This window comes from Nipponia nippon, unplaced genomic scaffold (assembly GCF_047370975.1).
Source record: "Nipponia nippon isolate SJK-2023a ecotype South Korea unplaced genomic scaffold, ASM4737097v1 scaffold_22, whole genome shotgun sequence".
NCBI classification, from domain to species: Eukaryota; Metazoa; Chordata; class Aves; order Pelecaniformes; family Threskiornithidae; genus Nipponia; species Nipponia nippon.
The window spans coordinates 2,393,820-2,418,831 of record NW_028262339.1 but is presented as its reverse complement, the minus strand read 5'-3'; the positions used below and the strand labels follow the sequence as shown (position 1 = coordinate 2,418,831).

Genomic DNA, 25,012 nt, shown 5'->3' with positions numbered 1-25,012 from the left:
ACTCTGATTTTTGACTTTTCCCCCAACCACCCAAAACCTAGGAGACCAAAGCTGTAGGAAAAAATAGGAAAACTGCCAGTGTCAAGGTAGGGCTAATATGTTTGTCAAATATAATGGTCCCCAATCTTTGCTGGCCCATTGCCAATGTACTACAGAAATAATATTCTGTAGTCAAAATTTTACTTTGCCTTCATTGTTACCTTCAAGGACTGCATCTGTGGAAAATAAAATATAGGACTGTAATATCAGAAGATTGGAGACTTCTGTTATACTTATTCCATCCAAAACACACACAAAGAAATGTATGTTACTTAATAATTATCATTTTCAGAAAAAATGTGAACTCTTCAGGAGAATAGGAAATACTTGGAAATCTGAAGCTAGTGATGGTTTTTCTATCTTTTTTTTTTCACCAGTTAGTATGAATTTACAAAAGATATATTATATACTCTAGTATTAAAGCTATTCCAGTCTATTCAATCAATAAGCATTTAACACTTCTAGAAGGTGTGCAGTTATCCAGCTGACTATAGGCATACTCATTACATTCTGAGTGTGGGTTGCAGATACCAAGTAGTTATATATCAATAACTGATACTGTAGCTGCTGAACATTTTACAAAGTACTGTCTGCTGAAGGCACAACTTGTAAGCCAGTATAGCTTTGTTAACAGAAATCAAATCTAGGCAGGGGTTGAATGCTAATCACTATTGCTGACTCTTTAAATAATGGCATTGACAACAACAGGAAAGGTGTTACTGTAAGATAGCTGCTATAAGTCCTCCTCTCATTTCAAATTGTGTTTACTGATATAAATCAGATAAAGATCTGACTCTTCCAGACTTCCATCAGCTTTCAAAAAAACAGGAGGAGGCAGTTAGTCTGTTCAGGATTTGATCATTGCAAGCAGATGTGTCAGCACAGCTCTCCCTCTGCTTTTATATAGAACACATTTAATAATTATTAATAAAATATTAATAATTAATAAACAGTTCAATTCTTCCACCAGTCCTCAGAAGGTCAGTATTGCTTTACAATATTTCTTTATCTACAGAGACCACTTGAGGTACTTAATTTGAAGTTCATTATGGTACTAGGAGGCCCCTTTTTTGTGAAAACAGTTTTTACTCATGGTGGGAGTAGATGGCTATCAATCTCAGCTTCCTGTGTGCTGCAGCAGCAAAGGATATTTTGTTAAGTGAAAACTGTCACTTAGACCGATCTGATCTATTTTTGTATTTCATCTGCAAATTGTTTCAGCAGTCCACAAACAATTTTCTACTGAGAGTGCTTTGATGCTGAAATGACAGCTGCTCTTGAATTTCCAAGATGGACGGAACAGTAAAAAATGGTTGATTTAGCCAGTTATACCTTCATTACTGGTGCTGGTGGTACATTCACATACTCTTGCCCTAAGAAGGGCACACAAGATTTTTTTCATAGTTCAGCATTCCAGGTTTATGCTATCTGTAAAGAAGTATCATCAACAATCAACCTCCAATATAATGTATTTGAAGCCATAATTATTTTAGTTTGTCAGACTCCATTTAATGTAAAACAATCTCCATCTTGCACTCAGCTATCTGAATCTGTCTCTAAGCTCTCTTAACATCTGTTGCAGACCATGATGTTTGCAGCCACTGCTGTACTCTCAGGAAAATAAAGCAACATAGAGCCATAAAAAGAAATTTAACTAAAAATATGTCATCCATTTTTCATCACAATTCAACAGTTCTTGAAAGAGGTTTCTCCATAAACACACATAATGTACATTGAAGGAAATCAAACTCAAGCAAACTGCTGTCAAAATAAAACACTCCATGCATAAACAATTCTCTCACTGAAGAAAGAGAGCAAGAAACAGTTTAACCTGAATGTCTGCAGATACCTCAGTAATGATGGTGTTAAGAAACCATAACAGAGTAATACAGACAGTTAAGTGGCTGTTGCCAATTGGTAGAGCTTCATGGCTTTCATGTAGCTACATTGATTTAAATGGCTGAAGATCTGGGCTCTAACCTTCAACAGAAGATGATAAACTGGTAGGTTCTTCAGAAATAAGTTTTAAAGCCAAGTGATGTAATCAAGAGCAGCTGGGCAAAAGGAGCTCTGTACTGCACATGCCCTCAGACAGGGTATGCTATTCTCTAAAGCATATGAGAAAAAAACCTGCTAGCTCAGCATTTTTATAAATAAAGATGTACCTTCCCCTCTTACTGTGGTTACCACTGTGTTCAAAAAATGATGACTCTTTAGCCCACCCTCCTCCTCTGACTGTACCACTACCTCCAGCTGACTGGGGTGACTGACGAACTGCATAACCTGATACTTGAAGTCATTATATTAAAAATACCTTGCCATTCTGCATGATAAATGATTTCCACTTGGAATTAGTTAGCAGAGAAATATTTTGGCTACTTTTGCTAAAGGGGTTTGCTTTGCTTGCAAGGTCATTCAGAATGAGCTCCCTGAACTTTGAACCATATCTGCAAAATGAGATAAACAAGAGCCATATAATTACCACAGCCCTTTTCCTCACACTGTTTTCTTCTGCAGTGGAGTTAAGCAGAGCTGCCAAGGAGGGGGCAGGGGAGGAAAGGGTAAGTGCGCTGGTTTTGCTATGAAAGAGCTTCATGACTTAAGATTTGGCAGAGTGTCTGCTTGTTTCTTTGGCTGAAAAGGCTGACTGTGGAAATTTCCATTGGAAACCAACTAGAAAGTTGAAATGCAAAGAGAAGTATAATTCAGAACATAGCTCTCATCTAGTTCGCAGGGCGAGACAGCTGTTGCTGGGCACTGTATGCCAGTGCCACAGAAGGCTATAAAGCCATAGAAGGATCTCAAGATGTCATAGGAGTTTCATGTGTTTATAATGGATCCCTATAAAGGCAGGCAGCTTTCCAGATGTGTGGAAAGAGTAAAAAATTGACCCTGTTGATATCTATTGGACCACAGTTTAATCTTCAAAGTACTGTACCTAAAATGCTTTTGGTAGAACTGCAGGAAAGAAACATTAAGGACAGCAGGATTTCACAAATTATGTTGGCTTTGCAGCAGCTGGCTCTTGTTTTAAAAGATCAATTATTAAAATGCTTTAATTTTGTGGGATATGACAAGATTGATGAAAAGCATGTTATTTATCAGAACTTCATGTTTCCAAAACATTCTGTGTTTACTGTCAGACTCTGATGCGAGTGGTGGAATTATACAATTATAGGATATGTTGGGGAGCAGTTTTATAATGTTATATATTTCTCAATGATGGGTGTTTTCTGAACACATTAAGCCAACATTATTATGTTAATGGAATAAAAGAAAAGAATAATTACAGAATTTCTCATATGTTTTGATTTTCATAAGCATTAAATGGACTCAGTGTGGGCAGGAGATTTTGTAAGATCTGGGGAATCCTGAAACTGAGTTTTCATTTCCTGTTTTTGCAAAATTATTTCTAGTGCCTGCATTCTTAAGAGATTTTTCTCAATGGGATCCAAATGCTACAGACTAACTTGTAAAAATCTTTAAGTCTTCTTTTTTTCTTCCAGGTTTTGTAATACTTGCTGTGTACTGAAATACACTGTTGGTGCAATTAATTACTTTTAAGTCAGTGGAATTACTCTGGAATCGGTTGGAATCACACTGGAATCTGGAATGAACTGGTCTAGATTCTTACTGGTGTAAACTGGCTCAGCACCACTGATTTCAAAACACGAGAAATGAGGCCACTTTAAAATCACTGAAGTGTTAAAAACAAGTCAAGAAAAAATTACAAAGAGGAAGGAACGACCTAGTCTGATTAGTAGCATTAAAAGAAAATCCAGTTATTTTGAACACTTACTCTTCAGCTGTTTACATACAACAACAACAAAAAAATTTGCCTGTTTATTATAGGGGAACTCCACTGCAAAATGAAAGAAATATGATCAAGCAGTAAACATAATAGCTCAAATTTATTCTTACTTTTTTTTTTTTTTAAACTGAATGGGGCCAATATCCTGCTGTGTTTTGCTATGGGAAGTTCAGAGTCTGAACTTTGTTTAGGCATGGATCTCATTTTTTAAATTTTCTCTCTTTTCAGATAAAGCCCAGCCATGTGGGCAGGGCTGGGGCTAGTTCTGTCTCTCTGTCTCCTCCTAGGAGGAGGGACAGAGATCCAGAACTGCAAGGAGCCCCCAGAATGGCATATCAGAGAGGAGAACCCAATGCTGAACTCTAGGGGCTCAGTGACAGTGATAGCTCTCCTCCAAGCTAGCTGATACTTGTGCCTGCTGCAGGCTTCCAGGTAAGTGTAAATCTCTTTCCCGGTTTTTGTTAAAACATGACTGGTCAATTTTTTAATGCCATCCAAGGATAATATATGTGCCCAACTACAGATGCACTCAGTGAACTCTAGCTTCCTCAAATGCCGCCATCCCAGCTGGCATGTGTGACCCAGTGACCAGGTTAATTCCCAGCGGGAGTGTTCTGTGCCAGTGGCTCAGATTCTTCAGCTCTTGGCTTAGTCCTGACTGACAGATCACCTTCTCCAGATTGTATTTACAATGTAAAAGTATGATCAACTTGACATTAATGAAACTCGAAACACATGAAAAGCCAACATAAACAGTTCCTCAAGAGCTATGCTTCAGTTAGTAACAGATGATTAATGTAACAAAGATGCTGAAGCCAAGAAACATCATAATTCTCTGACATGGCTAGAACACCTGAAACAGAGACCTGTGATCACTCATTTCTTATGTAAGATCTGTAGGGGAAAAGGCAAATCAAAACATGTGCTTTTAATGTGCTTTCCCAGCCCCTGTTCAGAGGTCCTACATATAAAAAAAATCCAGAAGATAAGGTAAAGACTGGCCTTGCGAAAAATAGATGAAGCATTCAAGGGAATCATCAGTGTTATATTTTCATACAAGATCTGGGACATTGGTGCTCTGGTTTCTAGAACCTACCTCTGTACAAATAATTAGGTATCATGATAGTAACAGCAGCAAGAAAATAATTTTGAGCTGACTCAAACAGGAATTGCATACAGCCTTTATCTTGGATTCATTTGGTGACTGTGAAATCACATTGGCTTAAAAACTCATAGTGCCAGTTTCAGAGCTTGATTTTTATCACTGTAATAACATCTTAGTTTCCCCCTCTAGGCTGCATAACTTCATATTATAATAGTTTTTGCAAGTTTTTCAAGAACTGGATTTTGAAAAAGTGGTGGTAAATCTCTGGCTCCATCAAAGTAAAAAGTGGACTTTATGATTGGCTTTCAAGGTAGTTGGGTTTGATTCCATACATTTTAGAAAGGCTCTAAAGAATCTTTCAAGTTCTAGGCTATTTCCTGAAACTGAAAAAATAAAATAATTTTCTAGAGCATTTCAGTAGGAAGGCATGATCCTGATACCAATGAAATGGAAAAAAACCCCAACACATCATACAGCAAGAAAGCAGCTTTCTGTACTATATAGCAAAGAAAGATTTTTGTGATGGGACACCAAAGGGGAAGACTAATAACTGCCAGCCAGGTCATGCACACATTCTATAGCCATCCTTTTGACTCAGTTGCTGTAATATCCCTTTTCTGACTATTATAGAAAATGGCCGTGTCAAGATGAGTGGGAGAGCTATTGGCCTTTTACTGCAGGTTTGCTTTCTCGATTATTCACCTTCCTGCTGTATTTACTCTATGCATTCTTTAACCAACTGTGACCTAAAACTCAGCATTTAAATAAAGACATCAGATAAACTAACTGTGTTAGACCATGAAGAGTGTGAAAAAAAAAGAAATAAAAATAACACTGAATTCAGTCTGAAAACAGATGTCTGCTTTACTTAGTACTGCATTCTACTTACAAGGACAGGAACCATGACATGTTAGCTATTGTAGAGTCTGGTTTGGTGACAGTATAGTTGATAGCCATGGCAAATGGCAAGAATGTTTTAATAGTGTTAGACTGTTGTAATTAAAATTGGGAGGAAATAACATTCACTGTAATGAAAGCAAGATGGAGCATATTAACTTTTGTTGAATGTGGCAAATCACTTATGTGATGGTTGGATCACTTTGTTGGATGCGGAGGGAAACATTGCCATGAAGGATGAGGAGAAGGCAGAGGTACTTCATGCCTTCTTTGCCTCAGTCTTTAATAGTCAGACTGGTCATCCTTGGGGTTTTCAGGCCCCTGAGCTGGGAGATGGAGATAGGATGCAGAGTGAAGTCCCAGTTGTTGAAGAGGTGGCAGTCACCGACCTGCTCCTCCACCTGGATGCCCACAACTCTATGGGGCCAGACAGGATCCACTCGAGGATACTGAGGGAGCTGGCAGAGGAGCTGGCCAAGCCACTCTCCATCATTTATCAGCAGTCCTGGTCAACCAGGGAGGTCCCAGATGACTGGAAGTTAGCAAACGTGACGCCCCTCTACAAGAAGGGTCGGAAGGAGGTTCCGGGGAACTACAGGCCTGTCAGCCTGACCTCGGTGCCGGGGAAGGTCATGGAACAGACCATCTTGAGTGCCATTACGCAGCACGTGCGGGACAACCGAGGGATCAGGCTCAGCCAGCATGGGTTTCTGAAAGGGAGGTCCTGTTTCACTAACCTGGTCTCCTTCTATGACAAGGTGACCCGCTTAGTAGATGAGGGGAAGGCTGTGGATGTTGTCTACTTGGACTTTAGTAAGGCCTTTGACACTGTCTCCCACAGCATTCTCCTGGAGAAGCTGGCTGCTCACGGCTTGGATGGGTGTACTCTCCGCTGGGTTAAAAACTGGCTGGATGGCCGAGCCCAGAGAGTGGTGGTGAATGGAGTCAAATCCAGTTGGCGGCCGGTCACGAGTGGTGTTCCCCAGGGCTCAGTATTGGGGCCGGTCCTGTTCAACATCTTCATTGATGATCTGGATGAGGGGATCGAGTGCACCCTCAGGAAGTTTGCAGATGACACCAAGCTGGGTGGGAGTGTTGATCTGCTGGAGGGTAGGAAGGCCCTACAGAGGGACCTGGACAGGCTGGATCATTGGGCCGGGGCCAATTGTATGAGGTTCAACAAGGCTAAGTGCCGAGTCCTGCACTTGGGTCACAACAACCCCATGCAATGCTACAGGCTTGGGGAGGAGTGGCTGGAGAGATGCCTGGCGGAAAAGGACCTGGGGGTGTTGGTTGACAGCCGCCTGAACATGAGCCAGCAGTGTGCTCAGGTGGCCAAGAGGGCCAATGGCATCCTGGCTTGTATCAAGAATAGTGTGGCCAGCAGGACCAGGGAGGTGATAGTGCCCCTGTACTTGGCACTGGTGAGGCCGCACCTCGAGTACTGTGTTCAGTTTTGGGCCCCTCACTACAAGAAGGACATTGAGGTGCTGGCGTGTGTCCAAAGAAGGGCAACGAAGCTGGTGAAGGGTCTAGAGCACAAGTCTTCTGAGGAGTGGCTGAGGGAGCTGGGGTTGTTTAGTCTGGAGAAGAGGAGGCTGAGGGGAGACCTTATTGCTCTCTACAACTCCCTGAAAGGAGGTTGTAGCGAGGTGGGGGTCGGTCTCTTCTCCCTAGTAACGAGTGATAGGATGAGAGGAAACGGCCTCAAGCTGCGCCAGGGGAAGTTTAGGTTGGATACTAGGAAAAACTTCTTCACCGAAAGGGTAGTCAGGCACTGGAACAGGCTGCCCAGGGAAGTAGTTGAGTCCCCATCCCTGGAGGTATTTAAAAGACGGGTAGATGTGGTGCTTGAGGACATGGTTTAGTAGTGGACTTGGCAGTGTTAGGTTAACGGTTGGACTTGATGATCTTAAGGGTCTTTTCCAACCTTGACGATTCTATGATTCTATGATTCTATGTTTGGAAGCATGCATACATTTAAAAATAATATTTTTGTATTGCAAAGGAAAAAAAAAATCTTATGATTCTCTAATGATTTATGATCTTGCTTCTTTACATTCTCCACTAGATTGGAGGACCTGCAAGTGAAGTTAGAGAATGAAAGACTGATCAATACCTCATATGTGGTTGTCAGCCATCAGGGAACTTATTCCCAGAGGAATTTTCACTTACTGAAAGAAAGTGTTTCAGACTATATTACTGTCTACCAGCAAGATGAGCAGCAAGCTGATGTCTGGACTACCTTAAATGGAAACAAAGATGATTTTCTCATTTATGACAGGTTTGTGTTTAGAGAGAAAGCAGGAAAATATTTGCATGTATTTAGAGTAATGCTTTGTAAAAATCTCTCTATTGTTTCATTGTTTTGCAAATAACCTGGTTACCTCACAACAAAGACATCATAATCAACTTCTAAGTTGCACTAAGTAAAGCACTTGCACTTTTATTGGAAAAAGGAAGCTACAAAAGAAAAGTCTGCTTTTGCTTAAGTAAGTTTGAGATAAATATATTTTTCTTTGTAATCACTGTGGATTTAGATTAATATAACTGAGTGTAGAATTTGATAGAATGATTCTGGTCTTACACTGTTTTTATTTTTAGACAACTTCATTACATCCATGTATGTGAAAGTAGAATCAAATGAGAAAAGCTATCATCTGAGTTCTCATGAAAACATTTTGACCAGAATTGTTGAAAATGTCATGTAGCCGTATGGAAAAATTAGTCTTTAGATGAAACTTAAAACTTTGTAAAAAAATAGGTTTTTGATCATAGGATTCTGGGACATGTATCTTTTGGCAGAACCAATAATAATTGTTTAATTGAAATGCTGATTTTTCAGTTTTGATGTGATGGAAATTATTTGGCAAGTCCTGCACTTCTAATTTGTCCATCTTAATTACTATTATGTTACTGTAACGAACATTCTCAGTTCATACTGAATAAAGAATTAGAAAGTTACTTAACTTTTTTTTTGGTAATATGATGAAATTGCACAAATTAGCTAAATTAGGCTTGTGGGATGAAACTATCACTGGAATGATCTTTAGAAAGTGATTGCATGTTACAGCAGCAAATACACCTAAGTATGGAAGGTTGCTGTTGCATGACAGACAAACAGAAGGCAGCTGTATGTAGTGCATGGAGGGGCCCCAAAGCTGGCACCTGGCCCATAGCATTTGAAAGGTTGAACAGTTTTGTCCTGTCAACGCATAGGATATACCTACACTATGAATTGGTTTGGCACTAGTTTGGCTGTGATCCATTATGGTTCTAGGAACGTATGTCCTTATTGTGCCTTTATTGGCAATGAACTCTTTGCCTGTTGCTGGTCCTAGATGTGCACTGCAGACACGTAGGGAGCTAAGGCTAGAGGACTGTGTGTTGACATTGCAGGTGGGGTACTTAACAAGGTGCTGTCTTGTGCAACTTCCACATTTACTCCAGCTCCTTTGAATGTACCAGTTGTATAGTCAAGTGCATACCAGAACACTCAAGTACAGACATAGGGCAAATAGGCACCATAAAAATCCCCTCATGCACACTAAATCACTAATGCAGATGCACTGCAATGAACATTCCAATCAAAAAACATGTCATGCTGCATTAAAACATTCCTTGTATGGATGCAACAACCATGTGGAGATTTGTACCACTATGCAAACAGCCCTCCTCAAGATAGGTCTGTAATGAGTGTACCTTTGCTAGTCTAAATGCCACTAAACTAGAGGCTTCTGCCAGTAGAGTTATTACATCAGCCAGAAATCATGCTTCACACTACTGACCAATGCAGTTGAGTGGACAGATGTTTTTAAGGCAGATACTGTTTTTCCCTGTAAGCTCCTTGGACAGAAACATTCTCCATGGGATTGTACAGTATGGGTGGATCGACGTGAATAAAATAAGGTATGATAAGAAGACATATTTAATTTTATGTATATGTTTATGTATATGTAACCACAAAGTCTTTCTCTCCTTAGATGTGGCTGTCTAGTGTATCATTTGGGTCTGCCCTGTTCCTTCCTGTCTTTCCAATATATAGAAGAATCTATTAAGATTGCATACTGTGAAAACAAGTGTGGAAATTGCTCTTACACAGTATTTTCTTGCTTCATTCTATATATACTAGAAAAGGAAACTGGATTTGACTAGTACTTAAAAAAAATTATTTCAGTGTGATTAATCCAAAAAGACATGATTTAGAATCTACACATTTCATGTGTCTTGACAGAGAGCTTTTAAACATTTTTCAAAATGAATTAGATCTAATTTATAATAGACTGATTATCTGAATTCCTGCCCTTGATAGAAATGCAAATAATTTTCAGAAATCTAAATGCAATTATTGAATGCTAATTCTATTTCTGGAGTAACATACAGCTAGTGAGCATTTAGCTACTCTAGTTTTTGGGGACAGGTAGGTACTTAAACAAATAGTATATTTTCTGAAAACCTGGGAGTCAAATCTGAGCTGGTTTGAGTTACTATTCCTTTTAGTTTATGTTTAAACACAGTATACAATAGTTACTTTTAAAAAGTGATAACACAAAGTGACAAAGTATTGTTACTGTTATAAAAGAAGGGTAGCTTTGTTTTACATATAACTAGAGAACAGAACTACTTTAAGGATTATCAAGAAATGTACATACATAGTCATAAAAGTTCAATGAGAAGAAATATTGTTTTGGTTCCCATCATACAGTTTTCCAGCTAAATGTAGGCCTCAGGCAGGTGAAATGTGGGATCCTACTTTTTATTAGCAATTACTTGAATTATAATTCTTAAAAGTTTACATTAAGATCCCTGTCCAGTTATCAGTGGTATTGTAAAACAAGGTTCCTTTTGATACATTCATATCATTCTTCAGCAAAGTAGCACAAAAAATTATAATTGGGTTTCAGGTTCTGCAAAAATGTTAAGATAATTAATATTTTATAACTAGTTTAATTAAATAATAATGCCTTGTATTTAATGCAAACTTCTGTTTTGTAGGAACCTGATATTGATATATGTGAAAACATTACTAAAAAAGGAGATGAAAAGCTAGCAGAGATAGAACCCAAACCAACTGGTCAACATTCACATCACCACAACCTGCACAGACACAGACACAGACACCACCACAACCATCACGAGGGCAATCATCATTTCAAAAATCAGAATCATCAGGCTCCTTCTGAAACTCAAAAACATCATCCTCACAGCAGTCGGCGTCATAGAGTTTTTGGCCATAACAGACATGATCAGACAGAGTCATGAACAGGTAGACACTGTTCCTCCAGGAGAAAGTGTGGAAATTCTTACACGAGATAAAAAGCTATGAAAAAAGGGAAAACCAGCTGTAAAAACCAGTTAACTTGAAATTGGCAGACAGCATCAGACTCAGCTTCTAGTAGCTGATGCTGTCGTTGTCAACACCTTTTGTTTGAAGAGCTAGGAAATTCTGTCACTTGACAGTGTCGTGGAGCACTTCCAAATTCTTGCAGGTGACATGGCCAGCTGTCAGCAGAGGACATCACTGAATCTTGACAATGACGTCTGCTCACTGCTGCCTGAGAGTCACCAGCAGCAAGTGAAACTAGTGACACCTGACAGTGACAGGAAAAGGCAAGAAACTGAGCCTGAAAACCAAAATAAGCACCTTAAAAATGTAAGGGAGTCCTACTGCCTAAATTCATATAATTGCGAGAGTGGAAAAATTAACAGATTAAGTGTTTTTATTGCCCCCAATTAAAAATTATACTGACAGGTGTGTAGAGTTAAAATATTGCAAAGAAGTAGACTTTTAGAGCAGTACTCTTGGGATTACACAATACCTGTTAAATTCCATCACTGAAAAGCTTCATAATTTAAAGAAATTTAATTGACCCATAGTTTGTTTTTCAGTTGCACTGGGAAGGTCTCTGCATTCTTGATTAATTTGTCTTTCTTGTTTCTCTTCTGATATTCTGCTTGAATTTGTGAGGACAGGAGCATAAACCATGACCTAGGGGCTCCTGTCTGATGTTTTGCAATCAAGAATAGAAGATAACCAAAACAGATATTTTAATCATTTTTTATTAAGAAGATGGAATATATTCAAAAGTGGGTTTTTTTTTCTAACCTAGGGATACAAATTATGTACAAGAAAAGCTTATTCCTAAGCAATGTGCCAAAATAACTTTTTATCTCAAATGTAAGATACAAGCAGTAATTGCATTATTTTAATGTAAGAGATTTATATGCTTAACTTTTATGGCTTAGATACGGTATCAGGGTCTATTAATACATACTACTACAGCTTGTAAAATCCCACTAAATCAATAAGATCCTGCCTAAAGTGAGAAACAATGTTAACAACCCTTCATGCAGAATCAGTATCAGTGTCAAAAAGAGGGAGGGGCAGAACAAATTCAATCTTAGTTTAATGTTTATCTTTGTTTATAACAGTGCTGAATTTGATAAATCTGTATTGATTAGTAAGGTAATATACCACTGAAACTTGTATAACTTCTCTGACTGTAGCTTAGCATTTCTGAACTTTGATTAACCAAGCTGAAGTAAAAATATAGTTCAAAGGATTCCTGGATGAAGAAGAGAATATTCAAAGGAAAATTGCTCTGAAAGTGTACAACATAATTAATGATGATTTAATAGGGAAATTATTACTCCTATGAAACCTGAATCTTTTTATCATGAATGCTGATTAGCAAGAAAGTAGTACTGAATATAAGCAGAATGCATGGCTTTGGAATATTTGACAAGAGAGTTTTCAATTAAAAATATTCAGTATTTCTTCATATTTTGTTTTTACTTTCAGGTGCAGAGTTTTAAATATACTGTTTCTAGTTCTCATTGTATGTACTACTGAAATATTTCATGTCATTTACTCAAAATCGCCTCTGTTTGAAGTGCAAGTCCTGGCCTTTATTAAGACGTTGCTCTAAGTCTCTTATGGTGTTTTGGAGAATTTAAATTTCCTTGTTTTTCTCCTCCTGGAGATGCTGAAGCTTCTGTAAAAATGCAAGCAAAGGCTTCATTATTAATTATCACATAGAATTATGTACCAGTACAATATGCTATTGCTAATGAGAAATATTCTAAGAAGAATATTTTTCTCAGTATTTTGTATCACAAACTTACAAAGATGACTTCCCCAGAATCCTATTTCTGTGTCATTCCAAAGTCCCCAGCCTACAAAACCAATAATGTACATATATATGTTGTACTTTCTAGCTCAAATGGAGCATTAGTAGCAAGACTTGCTAAAGCCTTAGGCCACAAGCTGTGAACTTTCACCTAGGTACACTGACTGTATACTGAACTTTTACTTAGCTACATGAAGGAAGGCCCTGAAACCGGTGCAAACCAGAAAGATAAGGTAGCCACAAACATCAGCAGAAGCCACATCCATTAAGACAAGAAAAGGAATGTCACGCCTGGAGACAGAGAAAGGATCCAATAAGGAACAAGAAGACCCCAGACCCAAATATTGGTATTGGACTGAACTGTCGCATGAGGGGAGGGGAACTTAGATTGTAAGGGTATAATTGCCCAGGGATTTCTTTGTTCGGGGTCCCTCTCTGGAGGCACCCAGCTTGAGCTGTTTTATCCGCTGTACCACTCAATAAATTTGTCTGGCGTACATCGTGTCGGAGACTCTGCTTCGGGGAAACCTAGGGTCAAACCTGAGGGGAGAGAAAGCACCCAAGAGTGAGTGTGTGTGTGTGAGCAAGGAGTCGGAAAGGGGCACCCTTCAGCTCAATGGAGCTGCCCGTTGTGGAGTAGCAGGTCCTAGCAGTTAAAATCTCGGGTTATATTAACATATAATTTATATCACAGTCATTTATGTCAGTTCTATCTTAAATTCCCAAGTTAACAGTTAACAGTTCTGTACTAAAACCACTTCACATCTTCCCAGCATTCAGAAATTTAAAAGAATAAAAATAAGCAGAAAACATTGTTTCATTTCTTTATAGCTCAAAAACTAGCCAAATTTTCAAAATAATTTAATTTAAAACAAGAACACAGCAAGCTTCACTCTCCCTATACAGTAGGTAGAACTCTTGATTTCTGAGCAGAAGTGACTCAGATACCATTATGGAAGGGAGCACATGCCACTGATCTTTGTAAAGACAATCGCTTTTTAAGTTTCCTAGATTCCATCATATTACTTTATTAAGTACTAATTACAACATTTTTCACTACACAGTCTCTTCTAAGTTTACCCAATGCCCAACTGATCTTTAACTCAGCTTCATAACACATACCTCTATCTGCAGTTTAATTATTTCATTCTGCTTCTCTTCATTTTGAATTTTCAGCTGTCTAGTTAGCTCTAATATTTCCAGTTCTTTTTTCTCTCTCTGTTCTTTATACTCCACTTTTACTTCAACTAATAACACAGTAACAACAAATACGATGATTAAATTATAGAAGATGTTTAGATAAAAAAATGACAACATTTCCCAAATATTAAAACTTTCTTGAACAGCAGGTCAATATTTCACTGGAAAACAACTTCAGTCAAATAAAAAACATACTTTAAAACTATGTGGAAACCATCTTGTCCCAGTGAGATGGAGTCTCTTTAAAGAAGCATCAAGTTTTACAAAGACTTTGGCTTTTTTCAGCTAAGTGGATGACTAAAAAATCCTACTCTTCAAGGTGTCGCGGATGGAGTGAGAGTGCACTTGTAAGAGCAATATGTTTATTGATACCAAAGTTTGATAATAAATGCGACAGTGGTTTAACGAGATTCGATGGCAAGATACACTCGATTATTTACTGCATAGAGGACAGGGTCAGACAAGACTGTCAGGGAGACCCTCCCGTTGAGTCATGAGGTTCAGAGAGGACCCCCTTGCTTTCTAAACTCCTTCTCAGAGAGGAGTCTAGGTGTGGCTGGATCCAGTCCTAGTCCCAGACTTGGTCAACGGTTTATGTCTAAAGGATTATATATGCGCAATCAATCCTTTATATCACTTAGCTAAGATTTCAAAGTTTAGCATGCTATTAGTCACTTACTGTGGATCTGTTGCAGCAAGGAATCTCTCAGCCTCAAGGAGTAACCTTGAGAGGCATCCCTACTCAAGGGCAGATCCTGGTGTGCAGCCCACTGCCGTGCAGGAGAGCTCAAAGGGCTCTTAGGCTGCTCACTATTTATGGGGGTAAGATGATTAACTCATAGTCATATTTACATACCGACTGCGTACGTTAGTTCCTTCCAAATCTGGCTTGAATTGGACACTGACCAGCACTGTGGTTAGGTAGACACATTGCCATAAACTAGCCCTTGGCTGTTGTGTTGTTATCTGTCTCCCCCGAATCCACTCCGAGCTGGATGCATCCATCACAACTGCCACTGGTGATTATCACTTGAGCAGGGTTATGGGAAAAGGTCAGGTGGGGGGGGGGGGGGGCAGGAGGGTACAGGGGGAGCACACCACCACACAAGGCTATGTCAGTAATGAAAAAAACCCAACATTGAAATCAGGTGTTTCTTGTTGCAGTATTATTTTTTTGCAAAAATAACATCCTACTCTCCTGAGCATAGCTGGGACACTCTAACAGCAGTCTAGCTTAAGGTTCAAAGCAATTTTCCAGTCAACACTTAATCCCAAATTTTATTCCTTCAGATTTTTAGGTCCAAGTTCCCTGTGTCTGTTCTACCTGTTTGGGAATTTCTACTCATCCTGTGTTGCTGTACTATTACCTCATTGCCACTGTCTACTCTCTTGAGCTAAGATAAAATTCAGTTAAACACTGTCCACTTCTAGCTTTCATATGTTGCCATTAAGAAGTAAAACCATTGCTTGTACTTATCCTAAATGAAGTATAGCTCTTACAGGTTACAATATGGTTTACTCAACGCTATAGCACTCGGTCTTCAGAGAACTTACATTTTTTTTCTTATGTCACAATTCAATTGTGTTATTTCTAATTTGTGGTCTTCCTCTTTGTTTTTAATTTCTATCATAAGTTTCTCAATCTGATCTTTATATTCCTTGAAGTTTCTGTGCTACTTAGAAAGCCTTCTGCAAAGCACAACATTAATGCCAAAATGTTCAGTACTCTATAATTCAATACTTGTTTTATCCTTGATCTAATAAATTCAAAATGCCTAGTTACTTCTTACACAACCTGGCTGAAGTCCACAGATGAAAAATGCAGCAGATATTTCATTGTATTACATCTATCAGTTAATATAAAATTAGAAATTGTTCTTATTAGAAGAACGGGAAAATGGAGAGGTGATATTTCTTTCCCCAGTCCAGGATCTGATACAGTGCTGCAGTTAGTTAAGTGACTACAGTTTTACTTTTATGGATTTTTGACTGTAAGATTGTATAACAAAAATGGTATTTAAAGTATGTAATTTTATTAATATTGCTTATACCAAGGATTCCCCAACTTCATACTGGCAGCAGTAGAAACATCAGTGGTATTAGTGGTAGTGATGCTGGTGGCACGGATACTTGAGTAAACAGTTTGAGCACACCTATTATAAGTTTGCTCCAATAAGAAGTACTCCAGAATTATCAAGTAATTGGCTGTAGTTGCCAATGTAGAGGTGCTTACTCCAAAGCTCTTGTCAGAGCCTTCAGCTGTAGGTAGCCACTGACCAAAGCAATGCTCAGTGGCACTCACAAAGGCAGTTACTGATTGGTGGTAACAGTGTATACGGACATAGTCAAGATACGGACATAGCCTTCAGAGCACTAGGAAGCTCCACCATGTACATATACATATATAATGTAAATAATCATAGTTTTCTCATGTCTTTCAGAAGACATTACTTATTTTATTCCCAAACTGTCAAGATAACAGCTCTAATGGTATAAAAAGTTAATATAAACTCATGGTTAGTACAAACACAGGCAAAGAAAATCAGCAGTGAAATTCCTAATCCTATACAGGTAACAGATGTGCAATTTTAACACAGAGAACTAACACAACTTGTGGCTAGCCCTGCTGGTGTTACCTCCTTTTCAAAAAAGAGTGGGATAGATAGTAGAGAAATGGTAAATGGAATTTATTATGAGACACAGGGACCTATTCTCTTGTAGCATTTACTCCCAAAGAAACCATAGACAAAATTCAGATGGTTCTTGATTCTCTGGCAGTAGAGCAGGCATCTTGAATATAAAAAAGTTATTTCCACACAAAAATGTATTTTCATGCAAGGGATTAGATTTTAGAATGTAAAGTTGAATTTAAAGCTAAATACAGCTAAAAAAATAAGTGCATCTTAGATTGAGCCAGAGTTCTCAGCATTTAGTAGTTTTGACCTCTTAGTCCCTGTAACACATTCTCATATTGATACCTTCTTGAGAACAACTTTTCTCTTTTTGCACATGATAAACTCTAGGAAAAGTGCAACAATAATGGGATCAGTAGCAAACCCAAGAATATAAAGATATATGAACTACTACAATAGAGACAGAATATTATTCCTCTTACCTAAAGAATGATCATTTGTGACACACCTGTTCAGAAGCCTTTAATTTCTCTTCCAAGATGTGAATGGTATCCTTCAGTCTATCATTTTCATCTATATAAATAAAACACTGTATGATACACTAAGTAGTACATTTTGACAGTATTACTAGCATGAAAGCAGAATAAGGTAATTACTTTCATTTTTTGACTTGTCTGAAATTTAGGAAACTTTTTTGTAGACATGATAATTTTCATTTAGAGAGCTACATAATCTCAGTCTCCATTTTTTAACAAGAAAATTCATAGTTTAATCATAATATTTGTCTTGTATTACTATTTTGAAATGTTTTTAGCCTTCTGATAACTGATGCAGTCAAGAAAATCTAGATGCAAAGTTCTTTGGCTCAGAAAATAAAACATTATTATCATGTCTACAACAGTTTTGAATTGGAAGATGCCACTTTTTAAGGACTTGTTTCCCAAAAACTAGAAAGTAACATCTCAAAAACAGAAGTTAGAAAAAGCAGGTAATGCTTTTTTGATTATTAAAAGTAATTCTGAGTATTAAAAACAGCCGTATACTTCCAATTTTTAGAGGTTTATTAATATTTATGCTAATATGCTTTGAACATACAATGGGTATAAAATTAAGTATATGGTGTACAGCTAAACTGTGATATAAAGATATAACAAATATTTATATATTTTATTTTAAAATAGCAATGAATAATTGTCAAGTATATATGGATAACAACTAAATTTTAATAACATTACACTGAGAATTAATACTCTTTGGTTTAACAAAGCACTTTGGTAAAAGCTATGTGTAAATGCTTTAATAGACTACAGTCCAACAGTCAAATGATACTTTCTCGCTTTTTGTAAAATTTCCTGTGCTATGCTGAAATTAATTTAAAACCCAACTCCTGATTAAAAATCTCACTGAGACAGAACTTCTTTTACATGTGGATTCTAAGTGGGATAATAGCAATAGACATTTATTAAGCACATGGACCACCAAAATCTGCACAGGATTGTTTTTAGATATATTTTGTTTCCTTTCTGTTTGGCTGCCAGTGAGTTTCTGGCAGTAAATATAAATAAAAAATTTAAATGCCTGCTCATTCTAAATTTTAAGAACATTTTTGCTTTTACCTTTCATGTTACACTGGTTTTCAATGGTTTGTGTTAGACCTTTTATCACATTCTATAGAGTAGTACATTCTAAAATAAGTGAAAAATCCAGTATTTTTGAATAATTTATTAACAATTTTAATTTTGGAATTCATTATAACAATTGAAAACAAATAATAAACACCATGTTTAAGTACTATTTTTTAAACTGTGATCAAAAGTGTAAGAGAATAACATACATTTTTAATAACAGAATTTTAAACATAATCCTTCTTCTTGGTCTTCCAAGAACATTCAACCAATTTTTTTTGGAATTGTTGGAAAAATATACTGCTTTGCCCACTGTAAAGATGACTGAAAATCTTGCTTTACAAATCAGGTTGGTGGTTTGTTTTCTTTTTTTTTTAGGGAGTTAATCTTATCTCATTCATCACATAACTTTGGGGAAGGACATCTTTTGCAGGAATGACTTATGGACTATATTCATTTAAATCTCACTTTCACCACATAAATCAGCTTAAAGATTCCTAGCTTTCTATTAGCAGACCACAAAACTTCAGAAAAAGTAAAGAAGATATTGGGCATTTAAAATAATAATTTAAATTACTTCATATTTGAGATTTAGCTTATTTAGCAATGTTATTATCCCATGTTTCTGCTCTCATAGATGGACTTCAGGTAAGACAATGGCATGCAAGAGGAAAGCCTGTTGAGTATTTTGTTAGTAGCTATTTAAACAGCAAAAGTTTGGTGTACATAGGAATTATAGTTTATTTTGGAAAGATGCAGTGAACACAGTGTATAGGATAGGGGGTTGAAAAAAGGTAACAAGCTAGTTATTACTGGATGGATCTGTGAGTTTCCAGATAGTGTATCACACTCTCTGGAAATCTCTGTTAAACTCAGCAATCTATAAAGGGAGGAAGACTGCAGCACTGGGGAACTTTGCTATACAACACTATCTACAACTAAATGTTTTAATAAAGGAAATTTAAAAGCAAAAGAAATTACTTTTCTACATTAAATGAGGATTGCCTGCTGCAATGTTTTAGTTCTTCAAGGCTGTTGAAAATATCAGTGATGAAAACACACTTTCAGGGCCTAAATGTTTAATTTCTTAACATTTAATTAAATTTATTAAATTCTTTCCTCTCTTAAAACAGCTCCCTTTTGTAAATCCATTTGGATAGCTTACAGAAGCTCGCTAAATACTGATTTTAAGGCTGTTTCAAATTTGTTTTATATACAGTGAGTATTATAAATTGATAAAAAGTGTATGAAGGTATGAAAACTAACAGTAAGTACTTAAAATAATAAGCTTACAATAATTGAATTGCATACCTAAAGGCAGTAAAAATGAACACGAAGAAAAAAATCCATTATGGGCTATGAGAAATGGTGTTTTCCTAAAATGTCCTTTGTCATTAGTTTTCATGTGCTTGCCCTCCTATCACATGAACGGCCATTATTGCTAAAATATTTATTCTTCAGAGTAGGAACTTTTCAGCTGTCAATGGAGGAGATCTAGCATCTATCAAATGTTTGTCTGACCTTCCCTCTGAAAATGTGGTCATTTCAAATTCAGTCAAGCTATTGACTTCAGAAAATCTCAGTTTGTACATGCTCCCTAGAGACTTTTTACAACTGGCTACTAAATTGTCAAGACTCACATCAACACCCCCAAAACTGATCAAGACTTCTCCTATTGTATCTTCAAAGAGGTAACTGCTCCTCTGTAATTAGAGCTGATGTCAGACTCTGTGTCCTGTAACCATGGTGTTTCCTTCTGCTGGTTATTAATGATGCTTAATGAAGAAAAAGGCAGAGACTGGGAAAAACATTGTGGAAGAAACCGAGGCACAGATGGGAGGGGCAGCTCACAACAGAGCTAGGTTCTACTGGGGGAGAGATTCTAGAACTATGAGCCAAGCAGCAACCAATGGTGAAGAGAAATGGCAGCTGCCAGGAGAAAAAGGATAGTATAGAATCATAGAATATCTCAAGTTGGAAGGGACCCATAAGGATCATTGAGTCCAACTCCCTGCTCCTTGCAGGACTACCTAAAACTAAACCATATGATTAAGTGCGTCGTCCAGACACTCCTTGAACTCTGACAGGCTTAGGTGCTGTGACCAAGACTTCCCTGGGAAGTCTGTTCTAGTGACCGACCACCCTCTCAGTGAAGAACCTTTTCCTAAGGTCCAACCTGAACTTCCCCTGATGCAGCTTCATTACATTTCCTCATGTCCTATTGCTCGTCACCAGAGAGAGGACATCAGCACCTCCCCCTGCACTGCCCCCCTTGAGGAAGTTGTAGACTGTGATGAGGTCATCCCTCAGCCCTCTCTTCTCCAAGCTGAACAAACCAAGTGACCTCAGCCGCTCCTCTTAAGTCTTGCCCTCGAGGCCTTTCACCATCTTGGTCGCCCTCCTCTGGACACACTCTAATAGTTTGATGGCTGCCTTATATTGAGGCACCCAAAACCGCACACAGTACTCGAGGTGGGGCCGCACCAGTGCAGCGTAGAGTGGGACAATCACCTCCCTCCACCAGCTAGCTATGCTGTGCTTGATGCACCCCAGGACATGGTTGGCCCTTTTGGCATCCAGGGCACACTGTTGACTCATATTCAACTTGCCATCAACCCAAACCCCCAGATCTCTTTCCGCAGGGCTGCTCTCCAGCCTCTCGTCCCCCAATTTGTACATATAACCAGGATTACCCTGTCCCAGGTGCAGAATCCGGCACTTCTCTTGTTAAATTCCATACGGTTGGTGATTGCCCAGCTCTCTAGTCTATCCAGATCTCTCTGTAAGGCCTCTCAACCCTCGAGGGAGTCCACAGCTCCTCCTAATTTGGTATCATTGGCAAACTTACTTAATGTACATTCGACTCCTGTGTACAGATAATTTATAAAAACATTAAAGAGCACTGGCCCTAAAATTGAGTCCTGGGGAACCCCACTGGTGACTGGCCACCAGCCTGATGTAACCCCATTTACTATACCTCTTTGAGCCTGACCCGTCATCCAATTGTTCACCCAAGGTAGTGATATGTGATGTCACAATTTAGTAGTGGTAAGATGACAGACACACAATGCAATGAAGTGAGGTGGATAAACAGGAAATACAGGGTAGGATAAAGGCAGGATATAAGAAAACAGGCTTTAGGAATACTGTGAGTCCAACCACTCAAGTCAAACTTTTTAGTTCTATCATATCCAAATTATGAATGCTCATAATCATAATTTGACTTGAATATATGTGTAGTTATCCAGTTTCTCCCCAGAATGAGAAGGTGAAGAGAATGGGGAGTGATAAAGATAGTGATTTGGGGATAAAACACTACCATTCTCTTGTTAGTTATAGAAAGTAAAAAATTTAGTATGAATGAGACAAGATGCTATAGGAAAAGGAAGGATTTATCATCACTGAGCAGCAGATTCTATCCCTGCCTCTCTCAAAGAGTTAGTTTGTGGTACTGTTAAGACACTTACACCAATGGTGACCAGCCTTTCACACTTGCAGGCCACGTTCCATGTCAGGGTACAGTTTTAGCATTCCATTGTCCGTATTCTTTGCCACAAGGCATACTGCAAACTAATGTGCATATGCAATATACCACAACTCTGCATGCACATTAAAACCAGATGAAAGTGTTCTTGACCATGTGTTCCTCATTTTATGGATACCCACCTTGAGATCTGAGCTTCCATGTACTGAAAATGTGTAACTACAAATCAATGAAAAGAAGCATGCCGAACCTATGAAATGGTTAAGATACATCAACAAATTAGACCTCTTATGTTTCAAAGTGGACACCTATAATTGAAGGACATTTTTGATGTTGATACTTCAGTATAATCCACATCTGTAAAACTGAAATAATTCCCATGGCATGACAGAATGCAAAGACTTCGAAATTTGTGACAGGAAAGACTTCAAAGATCCATCCCCTCTAAACATGCTTTCCTGCATTTTATATTTTTTTATAAACATTTCTCAAATATTTTATAATCAACTTGATTAAATATTAGTCTAAGTCTTACTGGTTAGACAAATAATTCAGATTATTATTACATGATTACTGCTTAATTTTAGCTTTTAGTTTGATGACAGACTAAAAACCATTTTAATAAGCAATATGAACAATTTCATAAAACTAATACATTTTTGTTTCTAGCCATCAAATAAGGATGTTATTGGTTTTGGGGCAATAATGGAAGTTTTCCATATCAGCATTCCAACAATTTGATGTAGTTAATGAAATTTAGGCCAGTAGGCTATTTGCTTCATTAATTTCTGATGTTTTCTAGAAAACTGGAAAAAGACTGAAGTTATACTAATATCTTTTGATCTAAATTTTAAATCTTGAGTTTTAAATTAATATAAAAATTAACATTTTCACAATACTACAGTCACAAACCTGTATTATTTGCCATTCTGGAAATGCCGTTATAGAGAAGAACAATGCTAGACTTGAAAGCCTGTGCTATTGATAGTTTACCCTGTGGAACTAAGAATGCCAACTTACATCACTAGTTATAAACTGGTTTCTTCTCAGTTCTGTAGTCTGCAGTCTGGATCAATCCTCAGCAAGGTTCTTTCTACTGCTTTGCATAAGAGGCTGTCAGTGCCCTCGCTGAGCACCAACATGAGTAATGGGTGTGAATAGGAATTGGTACAATATTTTTTTTCCATGAGAAACACTAAATTTATTTCAGGAGCCCCTTTTATATTCTCTCTAGTATGGATTTACTGATCAGGATCAATCACCAGGAAGCTGGCCAATGTGGGTCTAACAAGAAATACAATAGTGATTTTTCTCAGTGGATCAATCTTTTAAGAACTGACATATACATAAAATAAAGAGAGCTCAATGCATATGGAATATAAGAACAGATGCTCCTGCTATGGCAATGACATTTTTCTAGAACAAGGAACAATTTCTGAAAGGATAGTCCAGCAAAGCTGTGTAATACTGTTATCTCCAATACCAGCTTCTGATACAAAGGGAGACTTCCACACTTTTCCTGAGAAGCCAAAATTGGCCTCAGCACCATTAAAATTCTAGCACATAAACAAAGGCTTCTCAGACTCCACAGAAGTCACTCATATTACTCTGAGATACAGTCAATACAAACACTTTCCAAACAAAGTTGGTATTACAAGACATGTTAATAAGAATCAGTCAATACCACTTAGAAGAAACTTTCACTTGAAAAGCTTATTAAAATGTCACAAAATATTTATAGTTAGCAGTTTTGACATTTTTTACCTTTTCTATCTCTGAGAAGTTATCTAAAAGTTTATCAAGGTTCACCACACTGATTTTCTTCATAGTTTCTTCATGGCTGCAATTCATTTATTTCTGGAACATTTAATCCAGTGATCACTGTACATATAAAAAATAGATCCATGAATTTATATATTTCTCATTCACATTATGTCAAAAGTTTTCATATGCACAAATGTAAGCAGAACACAGACCACTTTTTTTTTTTTAAAATAAAACTATTTTTGCATGTTAAGCTAAACTTTAACCAACCTAAGATCTTACATGTCTAGGAAATACAGTGAATGTCAGAAAGCCCAAGCCAAATCTATCAAACTGTTAGATGATATTGTTAAATTTGGATTTTTTTGTTGCAATTAAAAAATAAACCTGAATCCAGTTCCATAGACACAATGATGCAATTTTACCTAAATATATAAGTGCTCTGCACATAGGATGCTTTTAAAACATATGACCAACTTCTCTTTATATATGCTGCTAAAACAGACTGGTCTTCCTATTCTCACTTTAAAGAGTAGGAAATTCAATCAGTTGAAACAATTACTTATCCTCCACCGTGCATATTTTAGAGGCAACGGATGAATTTTTGTTAAGTTTGATTAACTTAATGTTACTTAAGTAAATGAGATTTTTACCAGGTACACATTAATGCAAGATCTATACCTTTTACCTGTGTACATGCTCTAATACTTAACTACTCAGGCTTCAAGTTACTTAAATATTTTCTTATAAACAATTTGCATTAATATCAGTGATGAGACACTGCAGCACATAAACCTTACCATATGAGTAAAAAGAGAGTATTTTGGAAAGCACCCATACGTATAATTCTAGATTATTAACACAATTCTTATTTTTAGTAGAAATTCTACTTACAGAATTTTCAACATACATTTGCAAGATGGATCTGAAAGACACAATATGAATGTTTCTAAAAATATTTAAACTGTCTCTGAACATCAGACTCCATCAAACAATAATTCCAATACCAGATAAAGCATATATTCCATAAAAAAATCATCACTTCTATGTAGTAATGTATGAACTGTCTTTTTACAAATAGCAAAAAATTGAAATGAGGGAGATGAACCAGAAGTTAGAATGTGTGCACTACCCAGAAACTGAATGGGTTTCCAGATAGAAGTACTTACAGTAAAGTTATGCAGAAATAGATATGTAAATGAGCAACTACTGAGCAGGAACCAAAATTACATAACTGAAGTTTTTTCTCAGTCATTCAATATTTACAAGTCTTTATGTATGTGTAACTTCTTTAGCAAAGCAGTAAGATAAAGATTAGTTCTGT

At 37.3% G+C, this 25,012-nt stretch overlaps 1 protein-coding gene and 1 pseudogene across 1 annotated transcript; one reads left to right on the top strand and one right to left on the bottom strand.

The window, feature by feature from the left end:
* Positions 1-2,542: 2,542 nt before the first annotated feature.
* Positions 2,543-11,321, top strand: LOC148055426 (selenoprotein P-like). Its single transcript, XM_087760394.1, has 5 exons — positions 2,543-2,600; positions 4,079-4,282; positions 7,924-8,136; positions 9,696-9,761; positions 10,848-11,321. The coding sequence occupies exons 2-5, from the start codon at positions 4,092-4,094 to the stop codon at positions 10,900-10,902; spliced, it is 525 nt and encodes a 174-aa protein (XP_087616520.1). The 5' UTR covers positions 2,543-2,600; positions 4,079-4,091; the 3' UTR covers positions 10,903-11,321.
* Positions 11,322-11,344: 23 nt separating this feature from the next.
* Positions 11,345-23,775, bottom strand: LOC148055425 (uncharacterized; annotated as a pseudogene).
* Between the last annotated feature and the right edge of the window lie 1,237 nt (positions 23,776-25,012).